The 20,276-nt window shown below is 36.1% G+C and overlaps 2 protein-coding genes across 8 annotated transcripts in view; one reads left to right on the forward strand and one right to left on the reverse strand.

Moving 5' to 3' along the window:
• SUPT3H (SPT3 homolog, SAGA and STAGA complex component) overlaps positions 1–10,795 on the reverse strand; it is a 654,143-nt gene extending 643,348 nt beyond the window's left edge. The window contains exons 1-3 of one of the 4 annotated variants that reach the window (XM_077161962.1): positions 10,560–10,794; positions 6,755–6,831; positions 3,765–3,874 (exon numbers count right to left, since the gene is read on the reverse strand). Coding sequence is in view for 1 of the 4 variants with exons in the window: in XM_077161959.1 (XP_077018074.1) it covers positions 6,755–6,778 (24 nt within the window). In the remaining 3 variants the exon portion in view is untranslated. Of the gene's footprint in view, positions 1–3,764; positions 3,875–6,754; positions 6,832–10,559 lie in introns of all 4 variants that reach the window. The other 3 variants (XM_077161959.1, XM_077161961.1, XM_077161960.1) reach the window with 3 other exon arrangements.
• Positions 1–20,276, forward strand: part of RUNX2 (RUNX family transcription factor 2) — a 219,645-nt gene that overhangs the window by 41,152 nt on the left and 158,217 nt on the right. The gene's annotated exons all lie outside the window — the stretch shown is intronic.

Below are 20,276 nucleotides of genomic sequence, written 5' to 3' on the forward strand. Positions count from 1 at the left end.
AGATCATTAACTTCTTTAAACATTAACTTCTTTACACATCAAAGTCCTATCATTCCAATACTTTATTTCCTTTCTTCTAGACATTAAGAGAAAAAAGAAAAGAGTTGGTTAAAAGCAGAAGCACTCAAGTCAATTTTCTCCAATAAATACAGTTAACATGGAACTGAAAACCTACTGTAATCTTCTCAATGGGTTAATGTCCTGCAGTTGTTTTAGCTTTCAATCCAAATGCAGCTCTTTGCCACATTTTACAAAATGAATTCAGACGTGCAGACTGGTACCTAGATTATTTCAACATGTCATAGTTTAAATGTGAACCAATGGAATAAGTTCACTTCTGATTAATACTATTTAAAACTTATTGTTAAGTTAAAAGAATACTATGGGGCGGGCCGCGGTGGCTCAGCGGGCAAAGTGCTTGCCTGCTATGCCGGAGGACCTCGGTTCGATTCCCGGCCCCAGCCCATGTAACAAAAAAAACAAAAAAACAAAACACAATAAAAACAAGAAAATGTTTAAAGATGTTTCCCTTTCTTCCTTCCTTCCTTCCTTCTCTCTGTCTTTCCTTTAAAAAAAAAAAAAAAAAAAAAAGAATACTATGTCACACTTGTAAAATCCTGTTCCAGAGAAGAAACTTTGACATTTGTGCTTTAAATGAATTTAAATGAATTTAAAACAATGAATTTCAAGAACATAGCCTTTTCCTCAGAAAACAAAGCTACCAAAAAATTCTAATTGTATTATAGCTTTATATTGAAAAAAGCTAAACAAAAATGCAATGAACATATTACCAAATTTCTATTTATAGTTCATATTTTTAGTAACTAAATAACCAAAGAAACAAACTTAAACAAACTTAAAAGACATCAAAAAGTTGAGAAATTTATTACTGGTTACAGCACCCTCACAACAACTACAAAACCAGGACTGTGTTCAGTCTACACATTAAAAGATAATGGGATTTTTAAAGCTAATAGGATAATTATAATCATATTGTTTAAGCAATGTGACAAAAGTACCACATTAACACAGAATGTTAATAATAGAGAAAAGTGTATGTGTGAGATGAGGGTATTTGGAAACTTAGTACTTTCTGCATGATTTTTCTGTAAACCTACATATGCTCTAATTAAGAAAAAAAAAAGGCTTAGGAAATACAAAACTCCAGAGTTATACTCTGTCTTTCTTTCAATTTTTAAACTACAAAGAATCAAGATATCTAATCTATATCTGAAAAAAAATTAATATATGTCCCATTTCAGTGGACTCTTGAAGGTATAAAACCTAAGTGTCCACTCAATTATCTGCTGAAAGAGAGATGTAACTTAAATAATTCAAAGGACAGGTGATTCACATGTAATATATCTATTTTGAAATCAAAAGCAATTTAGCTGAAATCACTGCTACTTGTATTTTTCATAACCAACTTAAAAAAAAAAACCACTTACAAAAAAATTCACTTACCATACACCAAATGAGTTCATAGGAAATAAATTACATTTGTCATAATACTTTTCACACTGTAGTGAGACTGTTTACTTCTTCCCTTATATTCAGACTGCTTAAGGTCACGGACACTGTTTTATCTGTAATTTTGGTACCTAATATTGTGCGGTCGTGGCTGATATACGACATCAGTAAATGTTGGCTGAATGAACAAATGACTGAATGGAATAATAAAGAATACAAAGATTTTAAAAAGCCATATCCTTGATATTTAGTACTTCATAGTCTAGTGCAATTAAAGACATACCCAAAGGAGTGTGTTCAGAGAAAACACACTGGATATAATGAGAACAGAGGAAGAACATCACATCCAGCCAACTATTATGGGAAAAAGTATACTGAGATTAAAAATTTGTTAAAATCTGGAATAAACCATAAAAATAATAAACAGCTGCCATATTTAACTACCATTCAAAAAAAAAAAAAAGACCCCCAGATAAGTTAATAGCAAATTCAAATAACCATATCTTACTGGATATTGTTAGAATGAAAACCAGAAGAAGTGAAGAACTTTGAAAATTACAAAGTACTGTAAGAATAATATGTGATCTAAGGAAATATTCTGCCTTACCATTCATGGAGTTATTATTTTTCTTAAAAACTACAAGAAATCCTTTCTAATCAAAAATCACAGTTTAATTCTAGAATATGGATAAGAAGCTAAAGCTATTCTATAAAGAACACCTAATGATCAAAAATGACAAGCTGTTAGCTGTACTTCAAACAGAGAACCACCATTTTAATAAATACAAAGGATTTCATATTCATAGGCAGAAAATTTCTTCTCAGTAATACACTATTTCTTGGTATATTTCTTCCCATCAAATCTGCTTCCTTGTCCAACATCCTCAGCTCTATTAACAGCAACACTAATCCTCTGTCATGTTTAAGGTCAAAACCTTCAAGTCATTTTTGAATCTCCAACTCCTTCCCCACCTACATCCAGGAACTCTAATCCAAGCAATTTTCCTTCAACAAAAGCAATTCCAAATCTTTCCTTTCTTTTTAATCTCACCTTAATCAATACCTTTTGAATCCAGCTCCCAAGCTTTCTAATTCTGTATATTACCTTCAGCATACTCATGCTTAATACTAGTTACTTCTCTGATTAGAAGCTGCCAATGACTCACCTCTACCTGGAGAACAAACCTATCTAAATATTGGTCCCAATTAAACTTTCCAGCCTCTTTTTTCTATAACAGTCAAATGAAACACTCATTATGTTCCGAGTCACCCCATGCTCTTTTGGACTTAACCCCTACAGTCTTCCTATTTGCAAAATCCTTTGTCTCCTCCTCTCTACCTATACAAATGCCACAGATATAGAAGCGCCTAACCTAAGCTCAACATCTCCAAGAAGCCTTCCCAGATATATAACTATAAGGAATTCTCCGTTTTTTGATGTCTTATTATTTTTAGTTTACCATTAAACCAATTACTTCAGTACATATTAATTATTTTTGTTTAATAATATACCTCTGCCCAAACCCAAGCATCTACTAATGAGGGCATCTCCTACTTTACAGAGAAATAAAAGGTAGTAACTCCCTCCACTCTCCACTACCAAAGTCACTACCTTTTCTTTATTTCCTCCTCTTACAATAAAAGTATCCTCTTATTTATAGCCAATGTTCCACCTGTGCTTTGGATTATTCATTCATAACTAATTATTGAGCCCTTACTATAGGCTAAACAGTGTTCTCAGAGTCAGGATACAGGAGTGGCTGAGCCTTACAAAAAATGTATTGCAATATATAAGACATACATAAATATAATCTAAACTCAGGTAGTGGCAAATACTATTGAAAAAAGGTGAAACAGGTTGATTTCAAATAGGAGGAGGGATTTAATATAAGATCTCTGGAAGAGAGAGAGCTTCCAAGTTAAAAAACAAGTACAAAGATCGTGGGGCCAAGGTGGCTAGAGTGAAGTGAGCAAGGGAGACAAGCAGCAGAAAACAAGACCCCAGAGATAGCAAGAGGCCAGACCATATATGGCCCTGTAGGCCATAGAGGTTAAATTTTAGTTGAGTGTGGTATGAGGCTATTAGAGGACTTTCAAAGGGGAGGTGTCTTGAGATATTTTAGGTTTTAAAAAGATAACTCTAGCTGTTATGAACATATACTATAAGCAAGCAAGGAGACTAGTTAAGTAAGGAAGTTGACCAGATAAGAGATGGCAGGGGTTGAACTAGTGTAACAAGTAGAGATCATGAGAAGTGGTAGACTTTTAAAATAAATTTTGATGGTAGAGCTGACCTGCAGGTAGATCAGACATGGGGTATGAGAGAAGAAGAGTCGAGGATGACTGGAGTTTGAGGCCCGAGCAGCTGGCTGAACAATGGAGCCATTTACTAAGATCAGGAAGACTGGGAAGAAAAAGAAAATCAAGAGTTCACTTTGGGCCACATTAAGTTTGGGATATCTATTAGACATTCAAGCAGAGATGAAATTCTGCAGGAGCTTTTTCACATCAAATATTACAAGGCAGAAAAGTGAAATGAAAGTCAGAGTCATAGGGCTTTTTTAAAAAAGATAATTAATTAATATAGTAGACCTGGTAATAATTTAACTAATCTCTCAAGCTGTTTATATGTCAAGAATAATTTGACTGTTTCATGGGGACGTTATGATGAATAACATACAGTAAAATGTTATAAATAGCATACAGAAATACAGTACCTACCACATAATGGGCATTCAAAAAATATATTTTGAATATATTTGAAATATATTTTTCTAATAAAAAACTATACATATATATTTTTTAACAGATTATCCATAGTATCTTGACAAAAAAAATCAAAATACCTTCAAAGCTACGAAAATTTAAGAGAGAGATACATATAAGCTATATATTTACATATTCTATTTGGCAATTAATTTGTTTAACTTATAAACATAGGAGCCCAATGGCAGACTGCTCAGAGCCAGGTGAAATTTTATTATTATATATTTTTTCTTCATTAGGCTCATTTTAACATAGGTCTTCATTCCATGTGTTTTTGTATCCAGTATTCTCTTACAGAAACACTGAATTTTTCTTTAAATCTTCATTCATTGTAAAAATGATCCGTAAAGTACAGTGCAAATATTTGGTATATTAAATTTCAAATAAGAATTGAAACTACAATACAGGTTACCAGGGGCTGCAGTGTGGGTAAGAAATGGGGAGTTAACTCTTAATTGGTGCAGAGTTTCTGTTTAGGGTGACAGAAAAGTTTTGGTAACTTATAGGGGTGATGATAATACAGCATAGTGAATATAATTAACAGCAGTGAATTATACATCTGAATGTATAATGTTAAAATGGGGAATTTTAAGCTGTATATATGTTGCTAGAACAAAAGTTAAATTTAAAAAATGTACCATAGGACTGTACAATTGTGAACAATTCCGTAAACTATGAAATATCATTAAAAGTAAAAATGATAATAATATTGTCTCATCAGTTTTAACAACAAAGGTACCACACTGATGCAAAATGTTATAAATGGGGGCAGGTATAGGAGAAATCTGCATCTTTTGCATGATTTTCCTGTAAACTTATAAATTTTCTAATAAAAAACTATACATATATATTTTTTAACAGATTATCCATAGTATCCTGACAAAATGGCAAGCTTACTTCTCCAACCTTAAGACAAAGCTGTTTTAATATAAAATACATATAGTTAAGTGACTTCATGATAATTTACAATTTTTCATATATGTGCAAAGTCACTTACACTCCCAATACTGAGAGTTAAGTATGTCTGACAAAGATGTCAAAAAAGGAACAGGATGTAAGACTAAATGCCCTCCAAAGTCCCTTAAATTCAAGGTTCTATTCCAGTCTAAATTCATGTTCTAGAAATATTAAACCTTATGATAATTCCATATTAAACATAAACAATTCAATACATTATCAGCTGTGGTTAAAAAGTTTATAAGATTAAAAAGAGAAAAATAATGGAAGATTGATTGTAGGCATGAGAAAAACAAACGACTTTGTATAAGCACTCGGTTTGTTACGAGTCTTTTACCAGTATTATCTCTCGTTTTTTTACAATCACCCTACAAAGCAATTATTTCCCCTCTACCAACAAAGAAATTAAGAGTAAAATACTGGCTATAAGGTCACAAATCTAATAAAATGCAGGCTCTGATCCCAGGTATCTGATAATCTGAAATATTTGGTTCATCCAGTTATATATTTTAATCAAAATTCACCAATCCCCTCTCATTTTAGTGCTTAAAGGAATTACTGAGGAATTGTACACATAGTAGTCAGGGGATTTATGCTGTCATTAAGTAATCTTGGAGACTGGCGACTTTAAACTTTAAATTCAGGAATTCTGTTTTAAAGAAAATCTTCGGCAGTCAGATAAACAATTAAAACAGACAAAAAGTATAACTAAATAAACTGGCAGGAGGGGGACCAAAGACATCTGATAGGCTTCAGAACTACAATTTGAAACTCACTAATTTCATCCAAATCCCTCATTTTTCAGGTGAGGAACTGAAGTCCAGAGGGGTTTCTTGAACGGTATACCCAAGGACATGTCACTATTTAGTGATACAGCTGGGACTAAAACTGAGGTCCCCTGACACCCGGTCCAGAGTTCTTTCTACTACACAATGAGGAACTTCCACAATGTCTTTGTCATAGTCAACTTTGCTATGAAACAGCTGCCTCTATTGATCCACAGTACAGAAGTAAAAGCTGACAGTCTGGAATTCAAATACAGTCTCTAATACTTATCATGTGACCATAGGCAAGTCACATCACCTCCCTGCCTCAGTTCCCACATCTTTAAAATGGAGAATAAAAAAAAAAGGAAAAAGAAACAGTTCTCAGAGGCTACACAAAATAATGTATGTAAAGCACTTAGGACAGTGCCTGGTACATAGAAAACACTCAGTTCATGTTAATAATGATGATGATTATGAACCCAACCAAAAGTATAAATTCTTCTGAGATATATTTTATATCTCAAAGGATTATATTAACTATGCTTTATATCCTCAAAGAAAGAATGTTATGATTAGAAGTAGTCTTTTACAGACAGAAACATATTATATAAATAAAGTGATACACACAGGATTCATTCATAAAATCCTTATAGCATTTAAAATAGTAAAAGTATACCAAGATTTTTTTAATTGATACATAGCTTATAGTATTATAGTTCAGAAAGTATATTTACATAAATTCTTTAAAGGTATTGTCCTTTGAATTCAGTGAATAACATTTTTTCAGCACTTACCACACACTGTATGTCAGATAGCATACTATTTTCATATTCATAATCTTGTGTCTTATTATAGCTTCAATATCCATGAACTATCAGACAAATCATATCAGACAGTAGCACATGTGTAAAAAAAACAAAAAAACCAGACAAATTATTTCTTGATATTAAGAGCTTCATTAGTATCACGTTAAATGAGAATGACATGTTTGGATAACTAAATGAAATACAGTATTTAGCACAGATCAAAGCCCCCCCAAGAAAATGTTGGCGCTCCCTTGGCAGTAGTATGGAGTTGTCATACATATAGAATACACAGTAACCAGACCAATGAAGCCCATTACTGTAACTTAAAAAATAAACTTGTCAGGGCAGTGCCACAGTGGCTCAGTAGCAGAATTCTCGCCTGCCATGCCAGAGACCTGGGTTCGATTCCTGGTGCCTGCCCAAGCAAAAAAAATACATACATATGTCAGAGAGAACTGTTTTCTGTAATGGTACCTATTACATTCTATTATATTGTCTCACAAATTAAAATATACAATAATTTTTGCAGATTTAGGGTCAGTCTTTTCTGGAGATGGTAGGTGGACAAAGTGAGACAAAACTACTTAAATATGAAAATGTTTGTAAAATAAGACAATTTATAAATGTAATTCTCACTTGCTGGCCAGCAACAGTTCTGTGAAGTGGGGGGGTGAAGTCAAGCACTAATTCCAATTGACTAGCAAGGAAAGCGAGACTCAGAAAAGGTAAATACTACAGTCAAAATCACAAAAGGAGAGCACATCAGAAGAGGAAAACCTAGGTTTCAGAACTAGTTTTAAGAGTTCTCTGCACGTACACTCAATGCATCTCAGAACTTGAATATCTCTTTCATATCTATACAATTTTAAAAAAATAAGACTATATTTATCAAGTACTTATTTCTTATGTGCTGTGCTGTAGCATATTTTACCCCCATGAACCTAGAAGTAGATGTTATTACTATCCTTATAAGTGAGGAAACTGAGACTTCACAGAAAGGTTAAATAACTTGCACAAATCTCATGTTAGTAAGTAGCAAACTGAAGACTCAAATTATGTTTGACTCCCAATTAAATATTTTAAACACTACAGCATAATGTAATTAATACAAAATGCACTTATCTGAACTCTCTTTATTTATATCAACTATAAGCAAACCCTTCTTTAACATTCTAATACATATTAAGCAAATTTCTGATGTATTTCACTTCAACCTTTCCATAAAATAAAAAGGATGTCATTTTCAGCAATACAACATCTTCTGATTTGACTGGCATGATCTAACTTTCTCTGGAGCCTCTTACTAAAAGATCATTTTGTTCTACAGAACCAAAAATCAACCTACCCAAGATTTCTATCCAATTATAAAGAAAAAAGCACATTCTAAAAATTATAGGTGCTTTAAATGGACAAGTCACTTGCTGAGCTTATTCCAGATTATCTATTGCTTAGGTATAAAAGCAGTAATTTGTCATTACTTAGAAGGAAATAAATTTCTGAGACAGCAATATGGTTAATCCTCCTAACATTTATAGTAATATTGTACACTATGTTATTTCAACAAAACTAAAAGTATCGTGACATATTATTATATGGTCCCAACTGGGTTGTTTTTGACAGTGAAATGGGCTCTATTAAAATTATACCGGGGCAAAAAGGCATTAAACCATGACTGTCTCAGAATAACTGCAGCACACAATCACCCTACATAAGAGCAACATATTCTGATTTGTATGTTACAGGCTATTCTCTGTATATAACCTAATTAATGAGCTGTAAATGAAGATCTTCAGTCTTGAAACCCAGGTACCATTTTACAGATATCAGGTCAGAGTTAAAGGCACAACCTAAAAATAAAGTTTAAAAAAAAATCCGTACTTTCAAACTTAACTTTATAAACATTTGCTTGAAAAGAAAAACAGATTCAGGTATCTCAAAGAAAGTAATCTTGTGAAATATCTATTAACAAATTTCAGACATATCTCTTCAAAAGCTGTGAATACCAATAACCACAAAACTACTTCTAAAATAGTACAATGCCCAAAGGGTACTATATCATTTATCAAATTGCTTTATTACACAAAAAGTTAAAATGAAAGGAAAAAAGCACAATCTTTTAAATAAAAAAAAATTCAGGGATAAAATAGTTTAAAAGTTTTCACTGAAAGCTAACCAAAACGATAAAAAGTAGTGGAAATTCATGATTACAATTCAGTACAATAAAGAAAACCAGTTAGTGCTGTTCTGACTTTCCAACTGGACATGGCATTAGCTGTACAACCTAGGAGTCAAAAAAACACTGCTTTAATTTGTCAAGCTGAAAAATAGGTATTAGAAGACCTATACTTTACAGTATTCAAATGAAAAGCATTATTTGAATATAATTCCCTAAGGCAATAAATGTTGCAAGCATTGATTTAAACTCAACCAAATCAAGAGCTGCAAAGGATTTCAAAGCCTAGACTGTAGATCTATGCTATGCCACTGGCCACGTGTGACTAGTCAAATTTTAATTGATTAAAATTAAATTTAAAATTAAGTTCTTCAGTCACACTGGCCACATTTCAAATGTTCATGACCTACATGTGGCTAGTGGCTACCAAATTGGACAGTACAGACTATATAGAACATTCCCATAATGGTATAAAATTCTACAGGACACTACGGTTCCAGAGGTAGGTACACTTTGCTAAAATAGTCCCAGAGACAAGAAATCTGCAATAGCACAATGAAGTGTATTCTATTTTTGCAAACTACTAACGATCAGAAAATTTTTCTTCTCATTCAATCAAATCCAGCCTCTCTGGAACAATCATCAGAAATTCCACCAGTTTTGTCTTCAACGCAGTCTTCAAGTATACCTTTTCCATGGGTTAAATTATATTATATTAAGAAACTAAATCCTCTCCACTTTTCCTTTCAAATAAACACTCGTTTATTTGAAAACCAATGCGTTAAAGCATCTAGCACCATCCTGGAAATATAATTTGTCCACGTGTACATGTCCAGAATCATATGAGCGTCAGAAAACATATTCCACTGTCCTCACAAATTCAATCTCACTTGTCAAACCAAGTGTCCTGATTTTTAATTCAGAAAGGAAGATCCAATCATTTCTAATATACTGTACAGTGTCTGGCCCTGTTGTAAGCGTTTAACATGTATTATCACATATAATCCTCACAATTCTGAGCTAGGTTACTATGATCCCCATTTTACAGATCAGAACATCGAGTCAAAGACAGTTTAAAAATTTCCCCAGTGTGACACATATGGGCTCAATCACAGAGAGTCGCTCTTTTCCTTTTTTGGGGATGCCACACTTATATTAACGCGACCTAGCTCTTCTTCCACCCTGCCCCCTAAAGCATCACTTTCCTTCCTTAAGTATTCTTAAAAAAAAAAAAAAAAAAAAAAAAAACGCCACCGAGATGCCACGAGGAAGGTGTTCCGTAACACACCCCAGCAAGACCAGCTCCGGCTCGCGGCGCTGCTCCCGTCGCCCCACGCCCACCCGCCGAATGGGAGGAGTTAGGAATCAGAGACACACTCCGCAGAATCAGGATGCAGCGCCTAGGCAGCGGCTTGCGCACCGCCCTCCCTCCAGCCTCCCAGCTTTACCGCCAATTTACTCTCAGGCAGCGGCTTTCCAGCCGGCACCAGGGAATAGCCGGCACAAAAGAGCCGATGGGCTGGGGAGAAGGCCCAGAGACGCGGGCAGGCTACGTAGCATCCCTCCCCGTTCACTGGCCTCCTCGCCCGTTTCCCGCACCACCCCCCAGGCCCCTACAACCTCTGCTTTAAGAACACTTGTAGGTACAGCTGCCGGTCCCGCGTGGAGAATGTGGGGGCAGAGAAGGTGCGGTTTCTGCTGCTGCGGACCGAGACACGCTAGGAAAGGGGCGGGGTGGGGGCAGAGAGTGTTGAAAGAGAAGAGGTACTCGGCTTGGAGGGCGGGGGGAGGGGAGCAAGATGGCGTGAGCCCTGGAGAAAGGAGAGGTAAAGACGCGACCGGCCCCACTACTAGTAGCGCCGGCGCCTGCGCATGCGTGCTCGACCAGGTGGCTCGCGGCCCCCTGTACTGAGAACAGACTACTTCCGCCACGCTTGGTATGGGCGGAGTATCGTGAGGCGCACAGACGTTCGCGTTCCCGAGGTTGGGGTGCGCGGCGCTCGTCGCGCCGGGCAGAGCACTGTGGGCCACGCTGGGCCACGCGGCGGACCTTGGAGCGGGGACTGCTGGGAGAAAATGGGGATGAGCTGGGAACCGAAAGGTGTGCAAGTTTTGACTTCTTTGGGAATGGAGAGGAGAGGTGTAGGATTTTCAAGGAATTCGGTGACTAACATTGAAAGTGTGTGTACAACTCCAGGGCAGAGATGGCCGATGAAAGCGTCTCTTTGGGAATTAGGATGGACAGGGATCTTAGGCCGATTGTTCCTGTAGAATGGTGGAGGGAAATGGAAAGAAAAGACAGACCCGCTCCCCCAAAGGTCCGCGATGAATGAACGAGCCAGTGTGGATATTGAACTCTTTCTGGAACAGTGAAACACCGGTTTTTCCACTGACCTTCGCACATCCCACTCCCCATCCTGTCCCTACACAAAATCATTAGGCCGTGGAAGAACAGTCCGCAATTTTTTCCCAACTCCTTTTACCAAGCTTAGTCATTAAAGGACCGTGTTTCTGCTATTGAAACTTTTTCTCTTCGACGGCTTTTTAGGGACAATTTGCCTAAATTCGTTTTTCTTTAGAATATTAGCCTGTTTTGTTGTTGTTTTGCATGGGCAGGCACTGGAATGGAATCTAGGTGGCGGGCATGGCAGGCGAGAACTCTGCTGAGCCACCGCTGTCTGCTCTCTTCTTTCTAATTTTTAGATCTTGCACCCTCGCTATTAAAGTGTACATCTTCTCTCCCATCAGTTGCTCTGTATATAGTTTTTTAAAGAATACAGTCTTAACATAATGATTTAGGTTATTTTCGCTCTTCATATCGTTTGAGTCTTCTTGGTATTTGTATTTTTAATACTTTTCAACTGCTTAGGGAAGACAACTTATCTGTGCTTGTATAACTCCTACCATGTCAAATATAAAATTATATTGGAAACAGATTCTATTAACCCTCACCAGGTTTTGTTCTATCGATCTATATGTCTATCAATACATTTTATGAACAGTGAGTGTAGTTTTTATATATCATGCTCCTTGAACACTTAACCCTGCTATGTACATTTCATAAGAATAAGGCAGTTCACTTATGTAACCACCTTAAGTACAGTTATCAAGTTCAAGAAATTAATATTGGTAGTAAGCTTATAGTCTATATTCCAGTTTTTTCATATTAGTCCTTATGAGTCTTTCCCCCATCTTTGTTAGATCCCATCTAGGATCATGTATTTAATTGTCATTGTCTCTTTAGTTACTTTTTTTTTTAATTATGGGAACATATATATATACAACATAAATTTCCCATTACAACCATTTTTTTGTCTCTGGAATGTCCCAGATCTGCTCCTCCTCACTGACAATTTCTAATACTCTAATTTTCTCCTTTCCCTTGGCCATCATTTCCTGTGTCTTGGAATGTTTTGTCATCTTTAGTTGAAACCTGAACATTTTAACATTTCAATGTGTTATTGCTGGAATTTAGACTCTGAATGTCTATTCTTTAAGCTTCTATCCAGCTAGTGTTATGTCAGAGCTTTTCTTGAATGTCAGGAACTAACTGCCCCCTCACCCATCTCCAACTACCATCAGCACCCAAACAAAAGAAGGAAAAAAAACAAGACACCTTTTCCACTCTTTACCGATAGACCTATGTAGAGTGTTCACCTTCAGAGCATATCCATACAATGATTTTAGGGAATAACACCATGTCAAGTCATAAGGGCCTCCCTGATCCTTTCAGCTCACACATTTTGTTTTGGGCAAATGCAAATATCCCTAGGAATTCCCCCATTATATAGATATAAATGTCCTTTCTTCCCTAGGAAACAATTTCCTCAAGTACTATAGCCAGCCATCCCTTGCTCCATGCATGCACAACTTCACTGCTCTCCTACAGCATTCTGTAGGAGAGTTCTGAGAGCTGCCTTTACACACAGGGCAAGTGCTGGAATTGCGAACCTGTAATGAGTGTCCTGGTTCAGTTTCCCAGGTCACTTATACACGGATTGGCCATATTTGATCCCCGTATATGCACAAGTGTTACTCAGCTTCCTCTGGAAGCAGGACCAGAAATCCATATTGGGGGTACAGGTGGTCTCCATGCTAACCCAGTGAGGAACTGCAGGAGGGGCCAGCTGGGGCACCCATGAGCTACAATTTTTAAGTTGCCTTTTTTCTTGGTTCAGTGCCCACCTGTTATTACAATCCTTTAAATGTTTGCTGATGCTTTGAGAGAGATGTTTCTGCCAGTTTTTGTGGTTGTTCAAGGTTTCTATGGGAGGACAAAGCCCTAAAACTTTTCACTCTTGCCATCTTGACCAGGGCAGGCTGCTTTTTTACCAGGTTGTTTTAAACATAACTGCTTAAAAGTTATTTTCTTGCCTATGAATATATGACTTGTGAATTAATCACTTCCTCCTATTTGCTCATATTGCTAAAGTCACTTAGTTATTTTCTGCATGGATTGAAGTTGTCTTCTGTTAATTTTGTGTTGCATATTTTTTCTTTAATCTCCCAACACTTAAATATTTTCCAAATACTTAAACTTCCCAAAGAATGGAGATATTTAGGATGTGAAAGCGCACCATAATGTGTAAATCAGGGCTCAGTTCAATGCTGAGCAAAGTGTGATGTATAAAGAAAAATAACACTGGGAGAGAATTGTCATAACTCTTTACAAAGAAAGACTTATATGCAATAGTTGAAAAAACCCAAGAAAACAGGGTTAAGAAAAACATCATGTCTAAGGAAATTAGCCCCAAGCAAATCATTTCAGTCATAGTAGTCCTTGATGCAAAAGAGCTTTATCTGCATCAGATAGAGGCCAGATATGACCCTGTTTTTCAGAATAAAATATCAATTTGAACTCAGATCTTATCACTCTCAGACTGCTGGTATCTAGTCTATACCTTGTTGGTAGTTTGAGAGCACTGCTGAACATATTGAGTGAAAATATTAATCCATTTGCTATATATCAAATATCTTAAGCTATTAATGTGACTAGGGTGTCTTTTAATTACAAAAAAAGAGCCTAAACAGTGAAGCTATTGCTGAAATTAAAATATCGATGACTACTACCATTCAGAAAAAAGTAAGTGATTTCCACAGCATGTGCGGGAAGTCCATCAACAAACCAAGTAAATTCATCACCCCACAAAAATGTCTCCATCCACTGGCAGAGTCATTAGAGGAAAATGAAGCATTGTCACTATAGACGTTTACATTGCCCTGGCATAATAACTTTCATGTAGACTCACCACTGCAAAGAGAAGTTACACATATCTTAGAAAATAATGCCTGTTGACATCTTAAAAGTGAACAAATTCCATAATAAAAGAAGTCCCCATTCTCCAAAGAATAGCAGAAGCCACAGGGAATATGGAACTATCTGTGTGATTAAGTACCTTTTTCTCTTCCTATGTATGCCACAGGGACAATTCACTTGAGAGACCTGAAAATTTTTACTCTTTTGTGCTCCATGACTCTTTATTTATGAGAATGCTTGTGGAGACTGTTTATTTTCATTTTTATCTATTATTTTGCCCATGGCCTTTTATTTCTAAGGTTTAAGTAGTCACCATGGAAATCGATTGGGTAGAATTTGGTATTAGAAATTGTTGCTATGTTCAATTAATTTTCTGACATTAAGAACTCTTTATCACTTTGCTTTATCTTTAGAAGAGGGTATTCCTACCAGAGGTTACTCATCTCTGTGCTGCATGAGCAAGTCACTTAATATCTTTGGGACTCAGTTTCCATCTCTGTAAAATGATATATTTGACCCAAATGAACAAAAAAGAAAAACACTTTGAGGCCTAAAGTTCTATGCTGCTTTAAAAAGGATTGAGCAAAATATGGATTCTAAAGTTGTATAGCATAATTTCACCATTCATTTTTGTGCTATTGAAAATTACATGAATTGGCAGGGCTCTTGCTGTAGGCAGACTCAGAGTTCAACTGACTAAATACATTTCAAAAGAAAGACTAACATGAAAAAATACACATTAATCAAATCTACTGGAGGGAGTGCTCACAAAATTATTTTTTGGGATGATTCACAGTGTCATCCGATTGGCTCCCCCTCCCTTCACACTATATTCATGTATTTAAAAGTGGAAGAACAACACTGCTTAGTAATAAAAGAATAAATGTTAAGACTTGCAGTTCAGGGCAGCTTGTAGAATTGTAATCATCATCACCTTCTTAGAGAGTTCTCATTGTAGGCTTAACACTCCAGAATCTTTTAAAAATAGTGGTTGGGTACTGAGAAAATGATCATATTTGGGGAACTCAAAATGGGCTGGGAATCATAGGATAAGGGCCAGTAACCCATCTAAGCACAAGGAAACTTAGTTGCTCCTATTCCCATAGAATCCAATATATAATACCTCTTGTAATGTGAACAAACAACTTTTACACTTGTCCCCTGAAGATTAGGACTGTTGGTTCAGGGTGAATGTGAGTGATGGGTGCCAATTATTTCATTTATTCACCAAGTATTTACTGAGGGCCGTCCATCTGCTTGACACAATTCTAGGAACTGCAAATATACCAGTGAACAGAAGAGACAAAAATCCATGCTGCCATGGAATTCACATTCTACTAGGAGGAGTTGGGCAATAAACAAAATAAATACCTCACATATATAATGTGTTAGAAGGCCATGAGTGTTATGGGGAAAATATAAATCAAGGAAGGGGTATGGAATGAGACAAAGCACAGGGAAAGGGAGGGGTGGATGTTGTCATTTTTAAATTGGATAGTTTAGGTAGGCCTCACTGAGAAAGCGGCATTTGAGTAATGACTTGAAGCAGGTGAAGGAAATGTCTGCAAATGTCTGAAGAATAGCGAGAACCACTAGTGCCAAGGCCCTGAGGTAGAAGTAGACTTGGTATGTTGAAAGGACTTTTTAGCTTTTACTCTGATGGGAACTCGAAGGCTGTTGGCAGAGAAGTGAAATGATATGATTTAGGCAGTAAATGGTCATGCGGACTGCCGGGTTGAGAATAGTCTGTATCATAATTCATCTTAGTGTAGGAACCAAGGCAAGAGATGATGGTGACTTATACTAAGGTTGTTACAGTATTCTTAAGTCCTGGCTGGATTCTGGATATATTCTCAAAACCAATATGATTTGCTGACAGATTACATTGTGAGATTCTAGAGGAAGAGAGGAGTTAAGGATGACTCTAAAGTGTCTGTTCTGTGAAACTGGAAAAATAGATTTGCTATCAACTGCATATGTTGGGTGCGAGGGAGAGATAAAGATTCAGTTTTGGGTATAAGTAGGTAATTCCTTACAGTGTTTGTGTTATCTTTAATGATTTGCCATCATAAATAAGTTTTTATGGAAATGAAGAAAAGTTTGGCTTTGTAACATTTTATAACAATTATTTAATTAATTTCTAATCCTGTTTATAGACTAGAGACCTATCTTTATCTGTCAAGGAATATTTTACTTTTGTTTTAAGAAAATGTGAACATCCCCATGTTAAAAAAAAAAGAGAGAAAAAAAATAACATTTTTGATGGGGAAAGAAGGGGCTGTCTATCAATACAGGAAAGTAAAGTGGAAAATTCAGTTGGGACAAATAGAAACATTTGGTTCCCCAAAGATTTTCATTGAAATATTTAGATGTAAAATTGGATCTTTTTCAGTGAATTGCTTGAATAACTTCTCCAATTTTCTATTTCAAATTATACATAGAAACAGGACCAAAACTTAACCTGTGCCAGAAGAGAGTAAACCACAATGTGGCTAATATAACTTTTTTCTAATGTAATGCTTTTTCTAAATCTGGGTGCAATAAAGCCATTTTAATTAAGTAATGTTCAGATCAGTTTCTTAAATAGTTATCATGGAATCATACCAACAGGTTTGACCAAGTTGGTTTGTTTTTATTTTTAGCTTTTTACAGATACAGTTTAAACTCTGTAAACTTAAAGAGAAACTGACTTTTCTCTTTCCAGAATATATTTAAAGCAACCTCATTAACCCTTTCAGATGTAGTACAAAACATATGGACTTTGATATCACTTATTAGCCAAAATACCCAAGATAAATTATTCAACCTCTCTGAAAATGTGTCCTCCACTGTAAAATAGGGATGACAATAATACCTTTGTGGTAGGGTTGCTTTCAGATTAAATAGAAAGTTCCTGACACATTGAAACTATAAGTTATTGTTAAGCTAGGTAATTATAAGTGTTGTCTTCCTGTTTTTTATATTAGGTAATGAGTAATTTTTATAATGTTAATATTTTGAATGCATTAGACATGAAAATAAATTAAAAACATATCTCAAATATTAGGGTTTTACATTTTCTTAATTCAGTAAATATATGAAAATGTGACAATAATTCTTTTAAAAACCATTTACTGAGAAACCACTAAGTATACCAGTCATGGTTAGGTACTGAGGATATAAAGATAAATTAATACAGGGTCTTTGCCCTCAAAAAGACTTCTTACTGATGAATGTAGGATATACAAAGTATATAAACAAATAAGAGCAGAGACGCTACGATAATATGTAGCTGAGCTCTCCCTGTTTTATAAGCTCTAGTTTAAAAATGGCTTGAATTTCCATTCCATTTTATTTGCAAGCCCAGTGGCCAGCGCATGGTTTCTTCATATTTTGGGGGAGTTAATGTTCTCATGGTCCCCTTTGGCTCTGAACGTCCACTTACGCTAAATTAATTTATGAAGTTCATGGATGAGCTGCCAATCTGTCCTTATTCCAACACTCAGAGAAAGCCGTGTTCCTAGATTTTTCCCAAAAGTATTTTCATAAGACTTCGAGTAGGCACAGCAGATTTTACTAAGTTTGTGAGATGATAAAACGGGTTTACAGAAACATAACTTAAAAGTAAATAATAAATATTCTTGTTCTTATAGGCCTCCTCCTGCCACACTTCCATGTTTCCCAAAAATCCCCCACTTTCTTCTTTCTATTCTGTCCATCTTGTTCTCACAAACACATATATATATACTCAACCCATTCCATTTATTTCTAATGCTGAGTAGCTTGGCACTTTTGTTTCTTAGATAACAGCTGCCCCAATCTTTGAGGGCAGCTTATTAATGTATTTTCCTAAGCCATTTGAAGACCATTTCTTTTAAAATTCTCACCTCTAATATAGATTATCTCACCACCTATAAAAGTATGCATAGATTATAAGTGAGACACACAAAAAGATATAGAAAAGGTATTTGAGGGCACTAAGAATTGACTAGTGCAGAAAAAGATGTCAAAAATGATAACTTCTCTGAACCTCAGTTGCCTCATTCATAAATCAGGGATAATGATATGAATTTCAAAGTCCTGTTGTGAGGATTAAATAAGAATTCATGTAAAGTACCTGGCACATAATAAATATTGTTTTTCATTTTTACTGTTACCATTATTGAAAAAATGACTCAAAACTCGGTCTTGAAAACTTAGCTATGGTTGAACAAAATGGAAAAGATAATTTGGGTAAAGAGAGTAGCATGAGCAAAGTCACAGTGTGTTACAGGGAACTGAAAATTGTGCAGCATTATGAGATCACACGGTATAAGAAAGGGAGGCAGAAACTTGGCAGAATCCAGCTCAAAGAAAGTCTTGTGTATTATGTTAAGGAATTTGGACTTTAATAAGAAAAGGGAGGGGGTGCAGGGGTAGTTCAGTGGTAGAATTCTTGCCTGCCATGCAGGAGATCCAGGTGTGATTCCCAGTCCATGCACTTAAAAACAAACAAGCAAGCAAAGCAAAGAAACAAAAATTCAACAAATGGTGCTGCAGTAACGGGATACTCACATGAGAAATTAATGAAATGTGATCCTGCCATACATACCAAAAAAAAATTAAGGAACGCCTTGAAAGGATTTTTTTAAGGTAGTGACATGATTAAATTTGCTGTCAGAAAATTTGAACTGGCAATAATGTGCAATATACATTGGAAGGGTGAAAGATTGGAAGGAACTAACAGTTCAAGAAAGAGATGATATGGGCTGGAGCTACATCTATGGAGTAGGAAAGGATAAAAGATGATAGGCAGGAGAAATACTGAGGAAGGAGAATTTATAGTATTTAGTTACTAAGAAGGTATAAAAATGGAAGGGAGGCAAAGAGAAAACAGAAGGATGTTTGCAAGATTACTTGACCGTATTAGTTAGGGTTCTCTAGAGAAACAGAATCAACAGGGAACACCCGCAAATATAAAATTCATAAAAGTGTCTCACGTGACCCTGGGAACACAGAGTCCAAAATCCACAGGGCGGGCTATGAAGCCAACAACTCCGATGGAGGGTCTGGATGAACTCCACCAGCCGAAGCAGGAATAGAGCCTGTCTCTTCTGAATCCTCCTTAAAAGGCTTCCCGTGATTAGATTAAGCATCACTCATTAAGTGTCAGAAGACACTTCCCTTTGGCTGATTACAAATGGAATCAGCTGTGGATGCAGCTGACGTGATCATGATCTAATTCTATGAAATGTCCTCATTGCAACAGACAGGCCAGCGCTTACCCAACCAGACAAACAGGTACCACAACTTGGCCAAGTTGACACATGAACCTGACCATGACATTGACTTATTGAGTAGATGGTTGTATCACTCATCAAGACAAGCAATATTAGTAGAAGTAACAGGTTGAGTCATTTTGACTTTGAGGTCACTGTACAAAATCTAGGTGGGTTTAACAGTAACAGAAAGGAATATTCAGACCAAATAATGACAGTAGAAGCTAGAATAAAGTCTGGAGCTGAGGAGTGTAGCTGGACATTTAGATTCAGAAGCCGGTAGCAATGTAGACTATGATTGAAACCGAGAGAAACAATGAGAGCCCGAGAGAGTGCACCATAAAATAAAAAGAAGTGAACCAAAGAACTGATTCTAAAAACCCAAATTCAAGGATAGAGGGAGAGGAAGAGCCTATGAAGAACACTGACAAGATGGTCATGTCACATAAGCCAGGAGAGAAGAGTTTCAAAAGAGAAATTAATGGTACTGAGATGAGAATTAGTCTCATCTCATGGTTATTCTTTCCAAGAGCCTGGCTTATAAAGGAAAAAGAAAGTAGCTACAGAAATATGGAAGACCAAGTCTTGTTTGATCAAGGCTTGAGCTTGTTTATAGGCTCTGGAGAACATGCTAGTAAAGAGGAAAGGGTTGAACACTCAGGATAGAAGCAGGCCAGTGACAAAATTGCTGAGATGTAAAGATGGAATTATATCTTGGCAGAGATGGTAAGGCTTCTGATCAAGAGTACAAAACATGGGCAGTGCCTTAAAAAGGAAAAGGAATATGCTGGAAGAAAGGGATAGGAACTTGAGACAGTTCATACCCAATGACCCAGTTTTCCC

Source organism: Tamandua tetradactyla, chromosome 5 (assembly GCF_023851605.1).
Source record: "Tamandua tetradactyla isolate mTamTet1 chromosome 5, mTamTet1.pri, whole genome shotgun sequence".
In the NCBI taxonomy this organism is placed as follows: domain Eukaryota; kingdom Metazoa; phylum Chordata; class Mammalia; order Pilosa; family Myrmecophagidae; genus Tamandua; species Tamandua tetradactyla.